General features: G+C 43.6%; 1 protein-coding gene across 18 annotated transcripts in view; it reads right to left on the bottom strand.

The window, feature by feature from the left end:
- DIP2C (DIP2 acetate--CoA ligase C (putative)) overlaps positions 1-17,164 on the bottom strand; it is a 1,028,010-nt gene that overhangs the window by 152,464 nt on the left and 858,382 nt on the right. For all 18 annotated transcript variants that reach the window (XM_085631929.1, XM_085631931.1, XM_085631933.1 and 15 more), the window contains 4 exons: positions 12,427-12,635; positions 10,638-10,752; positions 8,533-8,734; positions 1,733-1,842 (listed from right to left, as the gene is read on the bottom strand). In XM_085631929.1, coding sequence (XP_085488055.1) covers positions 1,733-1,842; positions 8,533-8,734; positions 10,638-10,752; positions 12,427-12,635 — 636 coding nt within the window. The remainder of the gene's footprint in view (positions 1-1,732; positions 1,843-8,532; positions 8,735-10,637; positions 10,753-12,426; positions 12,636-17,164) is intronic.

The raw sequence follows: 17,164 nt of genomic DNA, 5'->3' as shown, positions 1-17,164 counted from the left end.
CTGCTGCTGGAAATCATGTATGTGCCTGTAGGGATAATGTAGGTTATTCCCTTGATGCTCCTTTGGGTCCTGTCAGGTTAAGGATCGTTCAACACATCTAGATAAGAAAGCAGTTCACTTTGTGACAGACTACTTAGGAGGAATGGATCTGTTAAGAGTTATTTCCCTTTTTGTTTGTAAGTTTTAATGTTAAAAAATATCAAGAAAATACATCTTGCGTGGCTTCAGAGTGTACAGCAGTTTATACACAGGGTATACACAGTGAAGACTTGAGTAAAATATTGCACATTTTCAATGAATACAACAATGTGATTTATGCTCATTTGTCTACGCGTGCCTGGTAAGTACGCTTCCTTTGTGAGTGGCATTGGCTGGAGCACTTTAGGGAAGAGCTTTCAGACATATGCCTGACTTTCCTAAGTTTGTCTTTTTTGTATACATATTTGGAGGTTTGAGACAAAGAAAACCTACATGGGAAGAATATGGGCTTCAATTGGACGTGTGTGGAGGCATCACATCTGCCCAAGCCTAAAATACCATAATGCATCTGCCATGGCTGCTGGCGGTAATTGCCCTCAAAGACAGAGATGTCAGGGACAGTGTGGGAGAATGGCAGTGCAGTGTGGGATATCAGCATGGAAGTGCAAGCAACATCACGCTGAGGTCCCTGCTTGACTACCCAGGCCAGCAGGAAGATCGAGTTGAAACAAGTCATTCCCCGATCTCAGAACCTTGAGAATCACTTTTGGTAACTCATCCTTACCCCCACACCAGGTATGTAGAGCAAAAAGGAAATGTTCTAGGTATTTCCCAACCACAGGGTGTCCCAAGGACCAACAGTGATTCTTAGCATGAGCTCTGTATGGACAAGGATTGTCAATGCAATGCATATGTTAAGGTGATTCAGTAACCCAGGGAGGGTAAGTCTAGGATTACTGTTTTGCCTTACTGTGGAGGAGCGATTGAAGCTTTCCACCTCTCCCTGGAGCTCAGAAAGGTGGTTAAAAGGGTGGCTGCTACCAGCTCTAAACTGGTGGGTAAAGCACCACCACACTCCTTTTGACCTGTGTATCTATGTAGAAAGAAGGGACTATCACCACCAGATCTTTACATGCTAGAGATTAGATGGCCCTTTGTGGGGGAACTAGGATTCTTTTTATTTCGTAATTTTCTCCCACTTTTTTCATCACATGCAAAACATTTTTCATTATGAACCTTCCCTTCCCTCACACATTCACTTGAAAAATGTGGATACTTTGCACACTTTCTCGTACGTTTTTGCACCAGTTTCGCCTGGTAAGGTGTATGTTTAGGAGTACTCACCTTAAATGCATTGAGCTACCCAGAGAAAATGACAATTTTTCAGCCACCGAGTGACATGAATGTTGAAAATCCTGTGGAGCGTCAGAACTTCAGCATCTTAAGCGATGCTACATTTTAGCTAGGTTATATAAATTTCAAATACATACAAACACCTTCCACAGGCAAACCGGCCTGTGTGAATTACCAGATAGATTTGCATGCATCCTTTCTAGCTTTCAAAATGCATTTGATTTGCATGCGTAAAGTGCTTTGTGAATCAATAAGCTCTGTTTCTGTCTTTCCCTCTCTAATGAATATGGATGAAGAATTATGTATTCTTTACGTACTAAAAAAGAAGAGCAAATTAGTTTTACAACAACACATACATTAGCTGTAGAAATACATAAACATATTATGTGAATATAGTTACCTTTCTGGCCTGATCGTTGTCCTCTATCTGTCCAAGGTCCCGTCCGCTGGCCTGTGCAATCCTCTTCCCAGAGACCAGGTTACCCACCATCACAGAGGCAGGGCCAATTTCTAAGGGACACATATTGGAATTGTGCTGTAACATTCGGAGGCTTGCCAATCAAAATCAATACTGTCTCCTCTCTGGCGCAGAAGTTGATTTTCCATAGGCAAATCACAGATGTGAAACATGCAGAAATAATTAAAAAATATGCACTTGGTCAAATCTATAAGGACAGTTCCTTTTAGCAAACATGTCTGCGTCTAGGCTAAAGCAAACCGACTCCTCAAGGTTCTTGTGGGACGTATTCATTTGAGAAGAACATTCTGATGCTTGAATATTCTGATTATTAAAGAGCGTCTGACAATGGCATTTGGCTTGCTTCTAATTGCTCACAAACTTAAAAGATTAAAGGAACAATGCAGAAAGGTTTTTGTTAGACTAACAGAAGGTTTGGTTCAGTATGATAGCTGAGATTAGAGTCCAAGGTCTCTGGCTCAAATAGCCAGCAACTCAGCCTCCGGACCACATTCAGTCAACACAAAGCAGGAAACCATATAGAGACCCTACAGGGTTTGACAAAAGATAAAGGTTGAAATGCAAAATTATCAATTTAGCTTTTTTCTGGTACATCACTCATGACCATGCTGTGATAAATTAAAACACAGTTTCCATTCATATCCACAATCAACATAAAATGACTACTTCTCTACCTTACTGATTCGCTCTAAATATGGAGATCAAGAGTAAATTAAAATATTGATATTGAATTTCCAAATTTACATTCTAGAAGAGCAGTTACTTACCTTTGTTATTTTCTGGTGATTACTCTATCAAACAACCGTTTCCTCACTTTATGAATCTCCTGATGTGCCAGACTGGATCAAAAAACTCTTTCCAATAGTTTCTGTGTGCGGGCAGGTGGGACCATCTGTCCCATCTTCAGACATGGCAACACAGAGCTGCATATAGGCGCCACCCATGCTGCTGATGTCAGTTTATTCATAGACCTTTTCCAAGTCCAGAGAAGTGGAATATGAATGGTAGATTGAGACCATAGACAGCGTGCGCAATTGTAACTCGAAACATTATTAGCTTTGACTAGTCTACTCCCCAAAAAGGGGAGGAGATGGTAGTTAAGAAATCCACACTTAGAGTATCCACTAGAAAAAAGCATTACTAGAGTTAAGTAACTTATTCTTCTGATGGAAACTTTTAAATGCAGATTCCTAACCTTGTAAATCGATACCAAACCACTGTCCCCCTGGTGGATCTGAGAATTGGTCTTTACACTAGAAAGACCTGCAAGATAAAGTGAGTGAAATGAATAACTCTGTGGTCCTAAGAGTAAATATAGTAGCGCCCAGAAAAAGTGAGGTCAGATGCGTACGTGGCAGCCTGGGAGATGCAAACAAGGACACATGACCCAGGGCTACTGTTGCAGTCTTTGCTCTGGTAGAATGAGCTTCAATGTCCTCAGGAGGATCCTTTTTGGCAAAGGCCTAGTACAGTTGATACAAAGGGCATTTCATCGCAATGAGATCCATTTGTGGGCTGTCTGTCCTTTCTTCACAATGGTGAATCCAACAAAATGTTGATCTTTCACCAGTACTTCTAAGTTCTGTCAATGCAGCTTCTAAGGTCCCACAGTGGATCCAACTAGTGTAGCATTGAGTCCTCCTCAGAAGGAAGTGGCAAAGGGGAGAACATAGGGAGCATAAAGTATTGCCCGTTATGAAAAGGCAGCATTATAGTTAGAAGAAAGAATGCACAAGTCCTAGGAACCAGCCTGCCATAGAAGAAGGCTGTGCAGCCGTGATTACAAACAGGAACAACATTGCGTCAAAAATATCAGGGTACAACTATAATAAGGCTTGAAAGAAGTGCATATCAAGAACATCAGAGTGAAATAGAAGTGACTTTGTGGCATAATGAAGGGAGCAGGTTGAAATGTGTGAGAGCCCTTGTAAGAAAAGCATTACAATGGGTCATTTGAATAAAGTGGGATGATCAGGCAAATGAAGAAAAGCTGAAGGGACCAACAAGTAACCTCTGACCGTACCCACAGCAAAGTCCTGCCAGGCCAAACCCAGCAAGAATAAAAAGACATCAGACAACTTAGCTTGCAGAGTGTCACACCAACTAATTAATTTGGACATATGTCCAGAATAAACTAGTTTTGTGGAAAGGGGAAGGCAGCTAACCAGGACATCCACCTTCTCTGTCAGTACATGAGAACCTCTCGGCTGGTTCCGCTCAATCTCCATAAAAGGAAGAGTGGATTGTGAAGGTTCGGGTCTAAAAGCCTGCCAATTGCTGGCCCAGCAGATACTCCTGTAGAGGCAGCCCAAGAGCTGGGTAGAGGCTGAGGATTTACTGTTTTAGATAGCAAACTCACCTGGTGCAATCCAGGCCATCAGAATAAGCTGAGCGGAGACCCATCCAGTTGACAACCCCCAGCCCAGAGAGGACTCATCTGTCATCAGAGACCATTCTGGATGGGGCAAAGAAAATGGTCTGCCAAATCAGGTTGGCATTTGCCACCAACACAGAAAGTCATGAGCTTCTGCGCATCAGATGTGGATGCTGCCCAAAAAGGCATCCATAGTGCTGGGCCCATTGAAGGTGAAGGTTCCATTAAACAACTCATGTATGCCAACGGGTGTGAGGCACAAGCAAGATGCACAAGATCAAGAGAACCAGAAACCTTAGAACTTTGAGGGCAAGAACAAACACTGTCACCTGAAACATCTAGATCATAGGTTGAATGCCCTGGGCTCACTGCAGGGGAAGAAAGGTCTTCAGAGTCACTGTATCCACTCTGCACAAGCCAAAGTTGGATCTCTGTTTATTGATAGAGAACCCTAGGGTGGACAGAAAAAAACACAGTAATCTACATGTGATCAGCGAACAGCTGAGATGAGTGTCTTCAAGAGTCAGTCGTCGGGGCTTGTGAATATATGTATTACTGACCTATAAAGATGAGCCGCTACCACCACCATGACCTTTGTAAACACTCAAAGGGACTGATGTAACACAGCAGGGCTGCACAGTGAATCAAAAATGTTCTGCATCCACCACAAACCAGAGATACCTCCTGTGGCACTACAGGGTCGTCACATGAAAGTATGCACCCTGTAAGTCCAAGGACCCAACCCAGTCCTAGCAGGACATGGACAAGAGTCAACATTCTCAATTTTTCCTTCCTAAGAGAGTTATTCTACAGCCTGGCGTCCAAAAGCAAAGTCAATTTCCTGTTCTTTGGGACCAATATGTATTAGAAGTAGCATCTCATACCCCTCTCTGAATCAGGCACCACCTCAATTATGCCTTTGGGTAGCAACAACAGCGCTTCTAAGGAGAGAATACAGTCATGATCCGCCCCAATATCTGGGCAAAAACTGAAGCAACATGGGAAATCGTAGTCAAGAAAGGGAGGGCATAACCAAACTGAACAATTTTATGAACCCACTGGCTTGAAGTTACCGTACACCAGATGTAAAGGCAATGCTGAATCCTGACTCCTACTGACTTCTAATGGCTGTAGGAGGAAAATTGTTTCTTCTGCTGGTGAACACATCCTCTACCTCCATCCCTACCTTTGGAGCCACAAAAGGGTTGAGCAGGCCTCTGGAGAGACTGCAAGTGTGGCCTCTGGCTCTAGCGAAGGCCCATCGAGTATCCTCTAATCTTCCAATGCTGTTGATAGAATTGGAAAATTGGGGGGGGGGGGGGGGATGTATTTATTTGCGATCTTAAAAAAGTGCTATCACAGAAGAGTCTGCCTTTTTTGCTTAATTGCTGCGTCCTGTCAGAGGGTAAGTCCAGTAGTGATACTCCAACGTCCCCAGAAATCATGGTGGCATGCATCAAAACATGACATTGAGTAACAACATTAGTGCCCGTAACCAAGGCAACACAACCAGCAGTGTCTAGATCAGATAATGAAATACTCTTTGCTGTGTCCTGGCCATCTTATACATTTCTAGGCAATTGAGTGCAAACAATCCTTAAGATGAATGGGTAAAATCTCACTCGCAATGCCCCAGAACAGCGAGTGCCAAACTTTATAGAACCACAACTCAATTTTTAGAACAACAAACCTTCATGACCAACCTATATTTAATGGACATGAGGCAGGTGATTTGTTTTTTTTACTGTAACTAAGGCTTTGAGTGGTAGTGCACTGTCATTTACAGCTAGCTTATTTCCATTGAAATGGCCACTAAATGTGCACAGACATAGTTTTACAGCTAAAACTAAATTGCACAGAAATGATGTGTGGAAATCAAGTTTCAGTGAATATCAATCCTTTATGCACCACCAAGAAATTGTCTTGATTTGTTTTGATCCTATTGAAATCTAAAGTTGCATCACCTCAGAATTACATTAAATGTGCTTCATTTTGCTCTCCTAACTGCTAAATGTGTAAAGTTAATTTACATATATTTAGATTTCGTTCTGTGTTACAAAAAAGACATCCTACAGCCTTTTTACTTTAAGATGCCTGTATCTCCAGCAAGACTGCCACACAATTCACTTGACTTTTCGTTCTCTGATTTCAAAGTGAGAGGAGTTTGTAAACACCAATCCCCTCGTTAAAAAAGTAGCAATTTGTCAAAATACAGAGCCTGAAATGTTACCTCTGGCTTCAAAGCACAGCAAATGTGACAAGATAAATGCAAAATTTAAAGCCATCTTTATTTATTAATAGGATTTTGGGTTGCGACCCACAGTTTGGGAAGCACTGCCCAAGAGAGCATTGCATGTGGTGACCCCAAAGAGACAACATTCAACAAGTGAAGCATAAAGCTAGCCGAAGAGAAGTCTCTTGCTTATAGTGCCTATTTTCTTACATTAACTGTCTGGTGTTTCAGTGGAATAAAATTCGGTTTCCTTTTGTGATTGTAGAGGCTTGAACGATAAGAGTAGGATGCTGCGCCAGAGAGGCTGGATGACCTGGCGCAGGTCTTTGTCATCACGTAATGAGATTATTCATTGGTAGGGTCGAGCAAGGCTGCTATGAGAGACAGTCAGTGCTTCATTAAATGGCAGCAAGGACTTGAAAGTTGATGATCCAGGCTAGTTAAATCCTTAGTCTCCATTTTAGGCAAATGTTAATCTACTACCTGTGAGTAAAACCGCAGCAAAATAGGCACTTTCTTTGTCGGTGGCCCCAAGGTCGTACTTAATTCATTTTCTGGTGAAAAGTCCAATCCATTAGATTGAAAGATACAAGCCAGCATCGGTGTAATAAGGTGAGGACAAGTTGTATGCCTCCTCTTCATCGTTTTCATTCTAGGCAACATCCTCAAGGCCTTGAAAAACATCAGAATCGGACCCAAAAAGGACCCCCATACTCCTGAAATACTGTCACTGGGGCAAGGGAAGAGGAGGAAAGTCATCCTCAACCTGAGGCTAAGGCATGATGTTTGTAGAGTGTGACAACGATCTTGGATCAGCGAAAGCTGGCTCTGGATCGTCAATCCAAGTCAGAGCAGAATCTGGAACTGGGGCCGATAAGGCAAGAAGTGGCAAAGTCTACAGCAAGGTGGTCTAGGCTCAGCTCGCTGCTGGAGGTGGAATGGTCTGCATTGAATGGGACACACTGGTTTCAGAACAGGATTTGGGTTGAAACCAAACTTCTCAGCCTTTAAGACCCAAACTATGAGACCTTTCACTGGAGCAGGAGCCTTGGGGACACAAAGAGACTTGCTTAGAATTTTTATGTTTCTTTTGGACCTGTCTTTTTATTTTGTTCTGGACTTACTTAAGGGTGGTTAACAGAAACAACACTGCAATATAGAGTGGGACTGACTTTGCTTCTTATGCCCTGCTAAATAGGAGTTTGGCTTTCTACTGGTGGCCTTTGGAAGCATTAGAGAGCATTTGTCACAGAAATATAATTTTGTTTGCCACTGAGGAACCAAAGGCAGGCTTGGGGGCCTATTCCTAACTACATACAATGAGTGCATCACTGATTAAACCCGGTTGTCTTTTAGGGTGACATCACTACACACTTTCAAAAATTTAGAAAAAACTACGGTAGGAGCGGAGCTTCTGATCCATGTTGAAATGCGTGGAAAAAGAGGAACTGATGTCAGCATGTCTATATATGTCCCCAATGTCTCATTGACTCAGGAGATCCACAAGCTGAGGAAATTTCTGCTGGAAGTATCCATCAGAATTTAAGATTTGCTTGTAAAGTGCCGACAAACATGACCTAAAACAGCGCAGGGTTTGGGCTCCAGAAATGATGAGAGTTCACAGGAAGTTGGTTGTCCAAGAACACAGGTCAACAGATTTTCTGGTGCAACAGCACTTTTGCACATGAGGAGAGGTACACCTATTACATTTTATAAGCAGAAATAACTGTGCTGTCGGAGTTCCTGTGAAGCTCTGACAGCAGCAGATTCCCAAAGATTTGAAAACAAAAATCTGCCCCAAATAAAGTGGTGACCATACAGGCACAACTGGATGACTTTATTAAGAAACTTTTGTGACTCAATCTCACAGCCTGCATTTAAAGTCAAACAAAGAAAAATTCTCCTCCGATATACCATTTACTAGAAAGGAAAACTGTTGAAACAAAACCGACACCTTTATTTTTCTGCAGTAGTGTCAAGCAGTTCTTACACCAATGTGGCTCTATCCACTTCTTTGTAATTTATCTTATGATGTCTCAAAACTTTACCAAACCACGTTCAAAATAATTACACTGTATGTACATAACATTTAATAACCAAAGCCTAAAGGCCTACCTGGCTGTTTTTGTCTTGGTTTGGGAAGGTTTGTCACACAGGTATGTGGGCACATCAACACGTTGCAGGGGTGGAGCGCGCCTTCCAGGAAAAGCTGTTTGGTTTCTGACAGGTGAATGCCACCCAAGGGAGTTTTGGGGAGTGTGTTTGCTGGTACCAGTGCTAAACAGTAAACTCCCACTTGATGAATACTGTCGATGGCCTGAAAGAATGATCAAAAATTAACAGAGTACAGGTATACATTGGGTACTGTTGCTTTCAATCCTGTAGCAGTAAAGTTGAACTGATATTGGCATTGCGCTCAATCGACTTTATATGACTAGAAAGAGCAAGTGAGATCCAGATACAAATCTGCAACGCATATAACAAGCAGAATGAATCCCTCCACATCCTATCATGTGCTCTAGTCTCCCCCCACAGCAATTTATAGGACTTACTTCAGTTTTATTGGCTAGGTACAAGCTTCTTGGTGTCAACCATTAGACACAATCTACTTTTTTCCAAGTAACTAGCTAATTCTTACATTCCACGCACAGTCTACAATCTATGTGATTGCACCCTACAACCAAGTTCTAAGTTAGTTTATACTCCCTACTCCCCATTAACGTTGGCTGTTCTCCGTATTTGATATCCACTTATGCTGTGCCATCTTGTCAGACTCTACTCTGGCCTCACTCATACTACCTATGATCTACACTCGTCATGTCCCCGATCCATAATAAACTTGATTTATGAACTTCGCATATTAGTCCCACTTACCAGCAATGAACTATTCTTTGCCACCCCCTTTAGCAACAGTTTAAATTGCTCCAACCCAATGATACATTATTTTGCTCTCACTTCTACCCACAATCTAATTTAGTCACACCACTACCTACATTTAGTCCCATCCTGTACTTATTTTTTTTACTATATCAATTAACCCTACTTAGATTGTACTTGAGTCCTGCAGCATTGTCTTCCTTTTTTCCAGTCACACTCAAAATTAAAATCTACTTTGGTCTTACCCTGTGGCTAAACATACTAACCATCTAATTCTGCCCTGTCTCAAGCCGATGTTAAAATGTAATTCAGTTCCCCAATACGAGCTACTGAAACCCAACCTCACATCCATTAGCTAACTTGTACACACTTTCTAGCCATGACCCACTTTGGTCCAACACAAGCTATATTTTAGTGAAACAATGTATTCCTTTTTTAACCCCCCCCACCCCCATCATCATCCCGAACCTCCCTCCCCCCCGCTCCACCCCGACGAGCTCCTCTTTTATCATGCTAAAACCCAAGTTGCTTTCAGAACGGTTCCCCAGGGAAAACACCCTTTAATTCTAACCCTGCCTACAACCCTCATCAAAGACTGGTGTTTGCCCATCACATAAGAAGCATTGTAATCTATTCTTGACAAACAGTTATAATTCCTTTTCAAACCGCACCTGGATTTGCTCCACACTGATTTGCCCTTAAATCTACATTTTACTTTGTCCCCAACCTTGTACATACTCGATCTTGATTCAGTCTGAAACTTAAAATCTAAATCGGTTCAGCCTACCTAGATATATTCTATCAGGGATATCCATTAGAAAAGAGTATTCTTTTGATACCTGGCAACAATAAACTTTGGCCCACTCGCTACCCACATCTTTGTTTAGCCCTTTCTCCTAACTGTAATCTACTATTGCACTCCCCTTTCCTCTTCACTTCCAGCTCCAATCTGCTAGTATCCACCCACAAGCCAGAATATTCTGGTTCCTCTTAGGTAACAGTCTGTTTGGATACAGTACCTACTCATAATCGGCAGTAGTGCTACAGGATAGTAATGACTTGCATGAGTGCCACCTCCTGGTCATCACTTGCTTTGGTCCTCCACCTTCAACTTGATCTGCTTCAAGGACACCAATAAAATAGACTCCTTTGGTGGCAGGATTGTTTTCAATTAGATTTTCCTCTGCAAGCATCCCCTGAATTGTACAAGCTTAACCCCTCATCATTTTAGTGACTGTCTGCCTTCCTCTAGCATGCAAACGCCTCTGTGGACAGAAGCTCTATGAATTCAACCTAACATGTGCAATCAAGTTGTAGAGATTTCATGTAACGTCCTTACTTACCTGCAGCACCCTGCTCATCCACTGAAAGCTGTCTTCTTCCGTGGAGTCGGGCCGCTGCTCCGCCACAATGACTATCCGTTCATCATGAAGGACATTAACTGAATATACTGCTATTCTGTGACATACAAAATAATCTCAGTGAATGATCAGAAGTATGCAAGCTACGACCACAGTCAATTCCTAAAACTAAATGCTAATCACAGGAGTCATTTCAGCAGCAGAAGATAGTGATTGCCACTGTTCAGTGATGCTAAGAAAAATCGGTCCAAAATGCACTTACAGTAAAATACACAGAGTTTACTAAGACTTTATACAAAAGGATCATCTAAAATGTCAACTTCACGTCTAGAATCACTTCAGGTAAAACCTAACATGGATGTAAATGTAAAAAAAGAAACTCACCATCATCCCCACGAAACATATCCATTTAGAAAACTCCTATGTCCCAAGGAGTTGTGGTTACACTTGAAAGACAAAGACATACACCACCTAAATGTGAAGTTGCACTACTTCCAGTGCAAACAAAAAGCCTGGCTAATTGCAGCAATCTTCAGAAGCAGCAAAGAACAAGAAAGACAGCCTTCTACTATGCAGCAGCAAGCTAATGAACCTGTTTATCAGCATAGCAAACTTGAAAAGGGAGACAAGATTGAGGTAACCGAAAGCACCCTGCCATCACCCTCAAACCTACTGAGTCATGTTGAGTATGTAAAGCAACAAGGTACCTATATCGGTATGCCAAGGATGAGATTCACAAGTAAAGGTTTCGGAATCTGAAATAAAAAGAAGTGTAATATGCTCTTTTCCTCCACTAATGCCAGAGAGCCATGAAATGTGTGAGGTATATCAAACAGAGGGCAGGCTGTAAAGAGCTGCATGTGAAGACAATAACACGCCAAATGCATAGGGATGTCAACAAGGCATACTGCTATAAGAGCTACCAGCCAGTAGATGCCTGAAAGATAATGTTATTGTGCCAGAGGATAAAGGGGAAGGAGATCACACTATACAGGTATTAGAAGAGAAGCCCCAATCTGCTTCTGTAGACAGCAGACTAAAACAATGTAAAAGAAAACAAATACCAGAGGTTGTGATTCAAGATCTTTTAGAGGAGGTTTTGATCAACTTGACACAACTGTTTCCCATATATGGTACTGCATTCAGGTGTTGTCACTCTTAATATGCTGTGTGCGGGAAAACTCAGCAAGGAGAGGGGGAGAAGGTGTGCTAGAGAGAGTATGGGAAGGGGGCTTAACACATTAATAATCAGAAAGGACATACATTTAGGAGAAGGGAGCAGCCTGGTAAAGTCACTATAATCGGTTCAGGAACTAAGCACGAAGATCAAAGATGAGGTGCCTCATAGCATCTTTCAGGACTTCCCTCAATACTGATACTATCTCTTTGCGTTATATGACCACACTTAAGTAAACCGTAAGCATGGAAACTAATCCAAAGTTTGTCAGAATAAGGGCTTGGTGCATCCAAGTAAAAAACACAAAACACATGACGGCTTTGGAGCTAAAAATAAATAATTATTTATCCAACTTTTAATATTGATTAATTTGGTGAAATAAATTCCCAAGAGAAGCGCACTGTGGGTAAATAATAACCACCACCTGTGATCCACATCCGAGCATACAGTGTGCAGCTACAGTCAACAACCAACACGTACATTTCCCTACACTGTTCGCCCTTCAAATAATAAACATTAAAAAAAAAAAAATTCCAACCACAAACCCCATTCCTACCATGAGTAGATGTTATTTTTAAATAGTAGAGCACAAACCTTCCCCTGTAGACAAATTTCATGGGTTCCACTGCCAATGCTGTTGCCACGATGTCATCCGCATTGTGTCTTCGTCCACTCACGACCATTAGGCCGTCCATCTTGCCCACAACAAACACCAGTCCACCCGGTCCAATAAAGCCCAGCAGACCAGTCCTTATAAAGGGGTACTCGCTGATGGGGGCACCTGAGCTTGTCATGGGGAACACCTGTAAATTGCGAAGGATTTGGTTTGTATTTTTTTTTTATTTTTTTTAAAAGGAAGTTTCAAAAGACTAGTACAGTGCAATACAATGGATTAATTGGCTTCACAACTACACTCTAAAAAGACACTCCATGTTCTTTCAGGAGACAATCAGAAATGTGGTTGAAACAGCACGTACCAGAAGGAATTGCGATTTTATATTTTGTATATATAACTTTGAATTTATTTATAATCCCAACTACGCTTTTGCCCCTACGACGGCAGCAAACTCAAAAGCAGTCCACTTTCATCTTCATAACTCCTCAAAAACATGTCCACAATTGGTGGGTCCTAAGAAAAGATTCTTGTTCGACCGATCATATGTTCCAGGCTGTTGCACTGCACAGCAGTATTGTTGGACACCTCTCAGCAACTAATGTGAAATCTGCAAGATGTTCAAATACAGAAGTTAGTCGGACCATATGTCTAACCACTGGAAGAAACTGGGATGGCTATGTGTGGAACTAGGGCTGAAGCTGTAAGTACTGTGCATAACATGGAGGCAACTCACAAGCAAGCACCTCACTATGCCAAGATTGCATTGATTTACGAGAGCTTGGAAGCTGCATTTTTTGGGGTGCTCGGTTGCGGTCTATTCGGAATATTGCACTTGTTTCATTATGTATTTTCATACTTGTTGATGTGTTTTCACATGCTCGCTTAGGTTACCTCAATGAAGCCCGTTGCTAGTCCATGCAAACATTTCAGGATAATTTCAGAAACTCCGTTATATGTGTGTGATAAGAAACATTACGCCAGGAATTGTAATTTGCCACAACACAAAAGGTACTTCCAGAATCTAAAGGTGTGTCTGTTTTCAAATCTGTAATATTCTAAAGCTGCAATTTATTTTCTAAGATCAATAGAGGTGGTGTTGAGGATATTGTGTACTACGTGTTTTGTATTTTGGCATATATTTTTTGCCAAAGAGGAAGCACCATTCGCAAGATAAAAAATGTATACCTGATCAGATTTAGGCAGACAGAATTTTAGTTTTCATAGCATGCAGTTTTAACTAGACCATATACGCAGAGCCACTGGAATTATGTAATTCTGTGGCGTAGGCCTTTCAGCATAACTATGGGTTTACCGCAGTGCCACATAATCCTCTATCAACTCCAAAATTTACAAATTTCAACAACAAAAACTTTTTCTAACTGGAACGGATCAAAAATTACAAAAAAAGGGACCAGATGCAGTGTTGTGCAATAGCATAACATTTGCAAAGATGAATATGTCACCCTTCCTTGAGTTGCCGATTGCCGAATTCCGATGTCATACTGAAACTATTGAGGTGAAATTTTTCCCTATTCAGAATTAATGTGTGAAATAAAATAAAAATAGCACCGCCAGAGAACATGCCGCATTCTGCTACTTATTTTGCCACATTATTTTATTAAATCTGCCACATAATTCCAGTGGTCTCACGTAAATCCTACCTTTTAACATGTGCTTTTTGTTTAAATCTCCCATGCTGCACAACGCTCAATAGTATGGTGACTGTGAACAGCCTGGAAGTGCCTTGTGGGGTCAGACTTTAAAGAGTGTTTACAGCGGGGATGGCGCTCACAAGACGGGCCTCTGTTTAATCTGCACTCAGTTTAAGGGCATCTTCGACAATTCAAGATCTTTCCCTTCCCAACATATTTTTGTAGCTACCACATCACTGAAAGAGGCACCAGTCAGGTAAAGTTTAGAAGATAGCCCATAATCAAGAGGGGTGAGAAAATAAATTTTAGACCCAAGACTATTTAACATAACACAAGTATGGTATGTACACCTCTGCAGGTTCATTAACAAAGAACTACAGAGAAGTCATTTAGGAAACAATGGGACTTTGTTGTAGATATGCTGCTTTGGCATAACATTAGGACGACGAATGAGGAGCTTTCATGCACCAATTATCAACAACCTTTGGAGATATTACACCAATGTCTCTGCTAAAAAGCCACCATCGAAGACAGACTCAGGTGATGCTTAGGGTTCATCAAAACTAAGATATCAATGACAACCAGGCTTGCTATCCCCAGCCCGCCTAAAGATCATCCACAATGGGGCTTCCCTCTTCTTCACCTCCATTGAAGCCGCACAAGACTGGGCAGACCAGCACTGCCCCCGAGCGCCCAACCCTCACCCCCACAGGGGTTCGCCTCTCAAAACTTTCCGCACACGGAAACGCCCCAAGAAGATCCGTAACACCGAACCCAGATCAACAAGAGGCTCTCATGACTCGCCCGACCTTGAACAAATAATGCGAGAGAGGCGTGAGGCTCTGCAGGCAGCTATTGATCTACGCTCCCCACGGCCCTCGGAGCCTATAGACCGACCCCCACATCTGTTCTCATCAGATGGCGACAACGACAGCGATGGCACCATCTCGGGAGCTGACCTGGCGGCACTCCCCCACGCCACCCCACAAACCGCGGATGGGCTACTAGACGGACTGATCTCTCCTACCTCACCCTGAAGTGGCTCGGACATACAGTCTGCCGCACAATATCCTTATATGTGAAGTTCACCTCATGCACATTGTCTCACACACAGGAGCCAACACCCCGCACAAGACGCGCATTGCCCCTTCTACATGCCCACTCAACGTGTGGCCTCGCACTTGCACGCCGTTACCCCCTATCACATAGAGTAGTTCTCCCCCCTTGTGTTACGGAAGGAAGTTTGGACACACCGTTTCCTGAACGATGAGTCCTATGTATTGGGACAGTTTCCCGCACCCCCATGCGTTGTTAATATCCCGGTTCAAACATGTCCCACCCTGCCATGGGGCCATGTGTCACAGACGGTCCGCTTGGACAGACCCCCCACCTGCCTACTCCTCGCGGGCGCGGCGCATCCCTAGGAGATCACTCAAAATCCTGCCCAGTGGACACCTGACCCGACCCTCCCACAGACCATATTACTCATGGCACAGCTGACGAACACCACAAACATCAACATACTTACACTCAATAAACGCGGCCTGCGATATGCGATATACGCTTATGCGAAGCGACAGAAAGCGTCCATCCTTTGCCTACAGGAAACCCACCTTAACTCAGCCGAAGTGGGCAAGCTGCGAGTAAAATGGCGCGGACTTATCTACGCCACGACATACTCCTCGTTTGCCCGGGGGGCACTGATATGGATCCGCCCGGGAACCCCATTCCGGGAACTTAGACGGGTGGTGGATGATGACGGCAGATTCGCCCTACTGGAGGGACTTTTAGATGGGAGGGCAGTCCTCTTGGGAAGTATATACGCCCCGAATGTCGATCAGGATAAATTCTGGGATCGACTCACAAACGCTTTAGCCTAATTCACGCATGTGCCCTGGATACTAGGCGGGGACTATAACTGTATCCTAGATCCAAGATTGGATCAGTCGCATCCCCCACTCCTCCGCCTACAGACAAATCGAGCGCTTTAAAGCATGGGTCGCACACTGGTCGCTCACAGACGCATGGAGATTACACCACCCTCAGACCCGTATTTACTCTTTTCACTCCATCCCACACAACCTGCGAGTTCGACTTGACCGATTCCTCTGCACCGCAACGCTCCTCTTGCAAATATGCCACTCGGATTATTTGGGTAGAGTCGTTTCGGATCACGATGCGCACCTGCTTAGTCTCCAATGGAGACCCCCGCACCCCCCGGTCCCCACATGGCGATTAACAAGGGAATGCCTCACATACCAGGTTTTCACGCACGAACACCAAAGCAGCATTTCGGATTACTTTACGCATAACACAGGGACTGCATCATCGATCCTGGTCGAGTGGGACAGCTTCAAGGTGGTAGCTCGCGGGGAATGTATCCGGCAGAGGGTCGGGATAAGACATACCTTGGAGCAAGCCCTAGAGAAGGCGGAACGACGACTGGCCACGGCCACAAAAGCCGTAGATCAGTCGGTGGTGACGGCGACCCAAGTCGCCCAAGCCAAATCGGCATATCAGGAGGCATGCGTGGATCTCCGACGTCACAATTTTCGGTCTTATGCAACCCGAATGCACAAGGACCGTGATAAAACGGGCACACTCTTGGCATGGCTCGCCAAACAGGATGCTGAAGTCCGGCCCATCACTGCAATCATAAACTCCCAGGGCACCTTGGTGCAATCCCAGGATGAGATCCTCCAGGCCTTTTACCACCATTACTCGGCGGTCTACACTGCCCCCTCATCTCTTGATCCAGGGGCCGTCGACCACTTTCTAGATCCTCTATCCCTCCCCCAGATTTCTGCTGCAGACCGGAAGGGGTTGGATGCAACGATACAAGCCACTGAGATTAAAAGAGCGATATGAGCCTTGGCCCATGGTAAGGCCCCAGCCTGGACGGGTTTCCACTTGAATACTACACCACCTTTGCCCCTCTGCTGACTCAACGCTTATCAGCAGTACTGGACTCGGCAGTCAAAATCGGTGAACTGCCCCGTTCCATGAGAGCATCAGTGATCGTGACATTCCCGAAACCCGACCGGGATCCCCAACTCCTAGCCTC

The sequence above is a fragment of the Triturus cristatus genome, chromosome 10, assembly GCF_964204655.1.
Source record: "Triturus cristatus chromosome 10, aTriCri1.1, whole genome shotgun sequence".
Taxonomy (NCBI): Eukaryota; Metazoa; Chordata; class Amphibia; order Caudata; family Salamandridae; genus Triturus; species Triturus cristatus.
The sequence above is the reverse complement of the archived record's forward strand: the minus strand, read 5'-3'. Positions and strand labels throughout refer to the sequence as shown.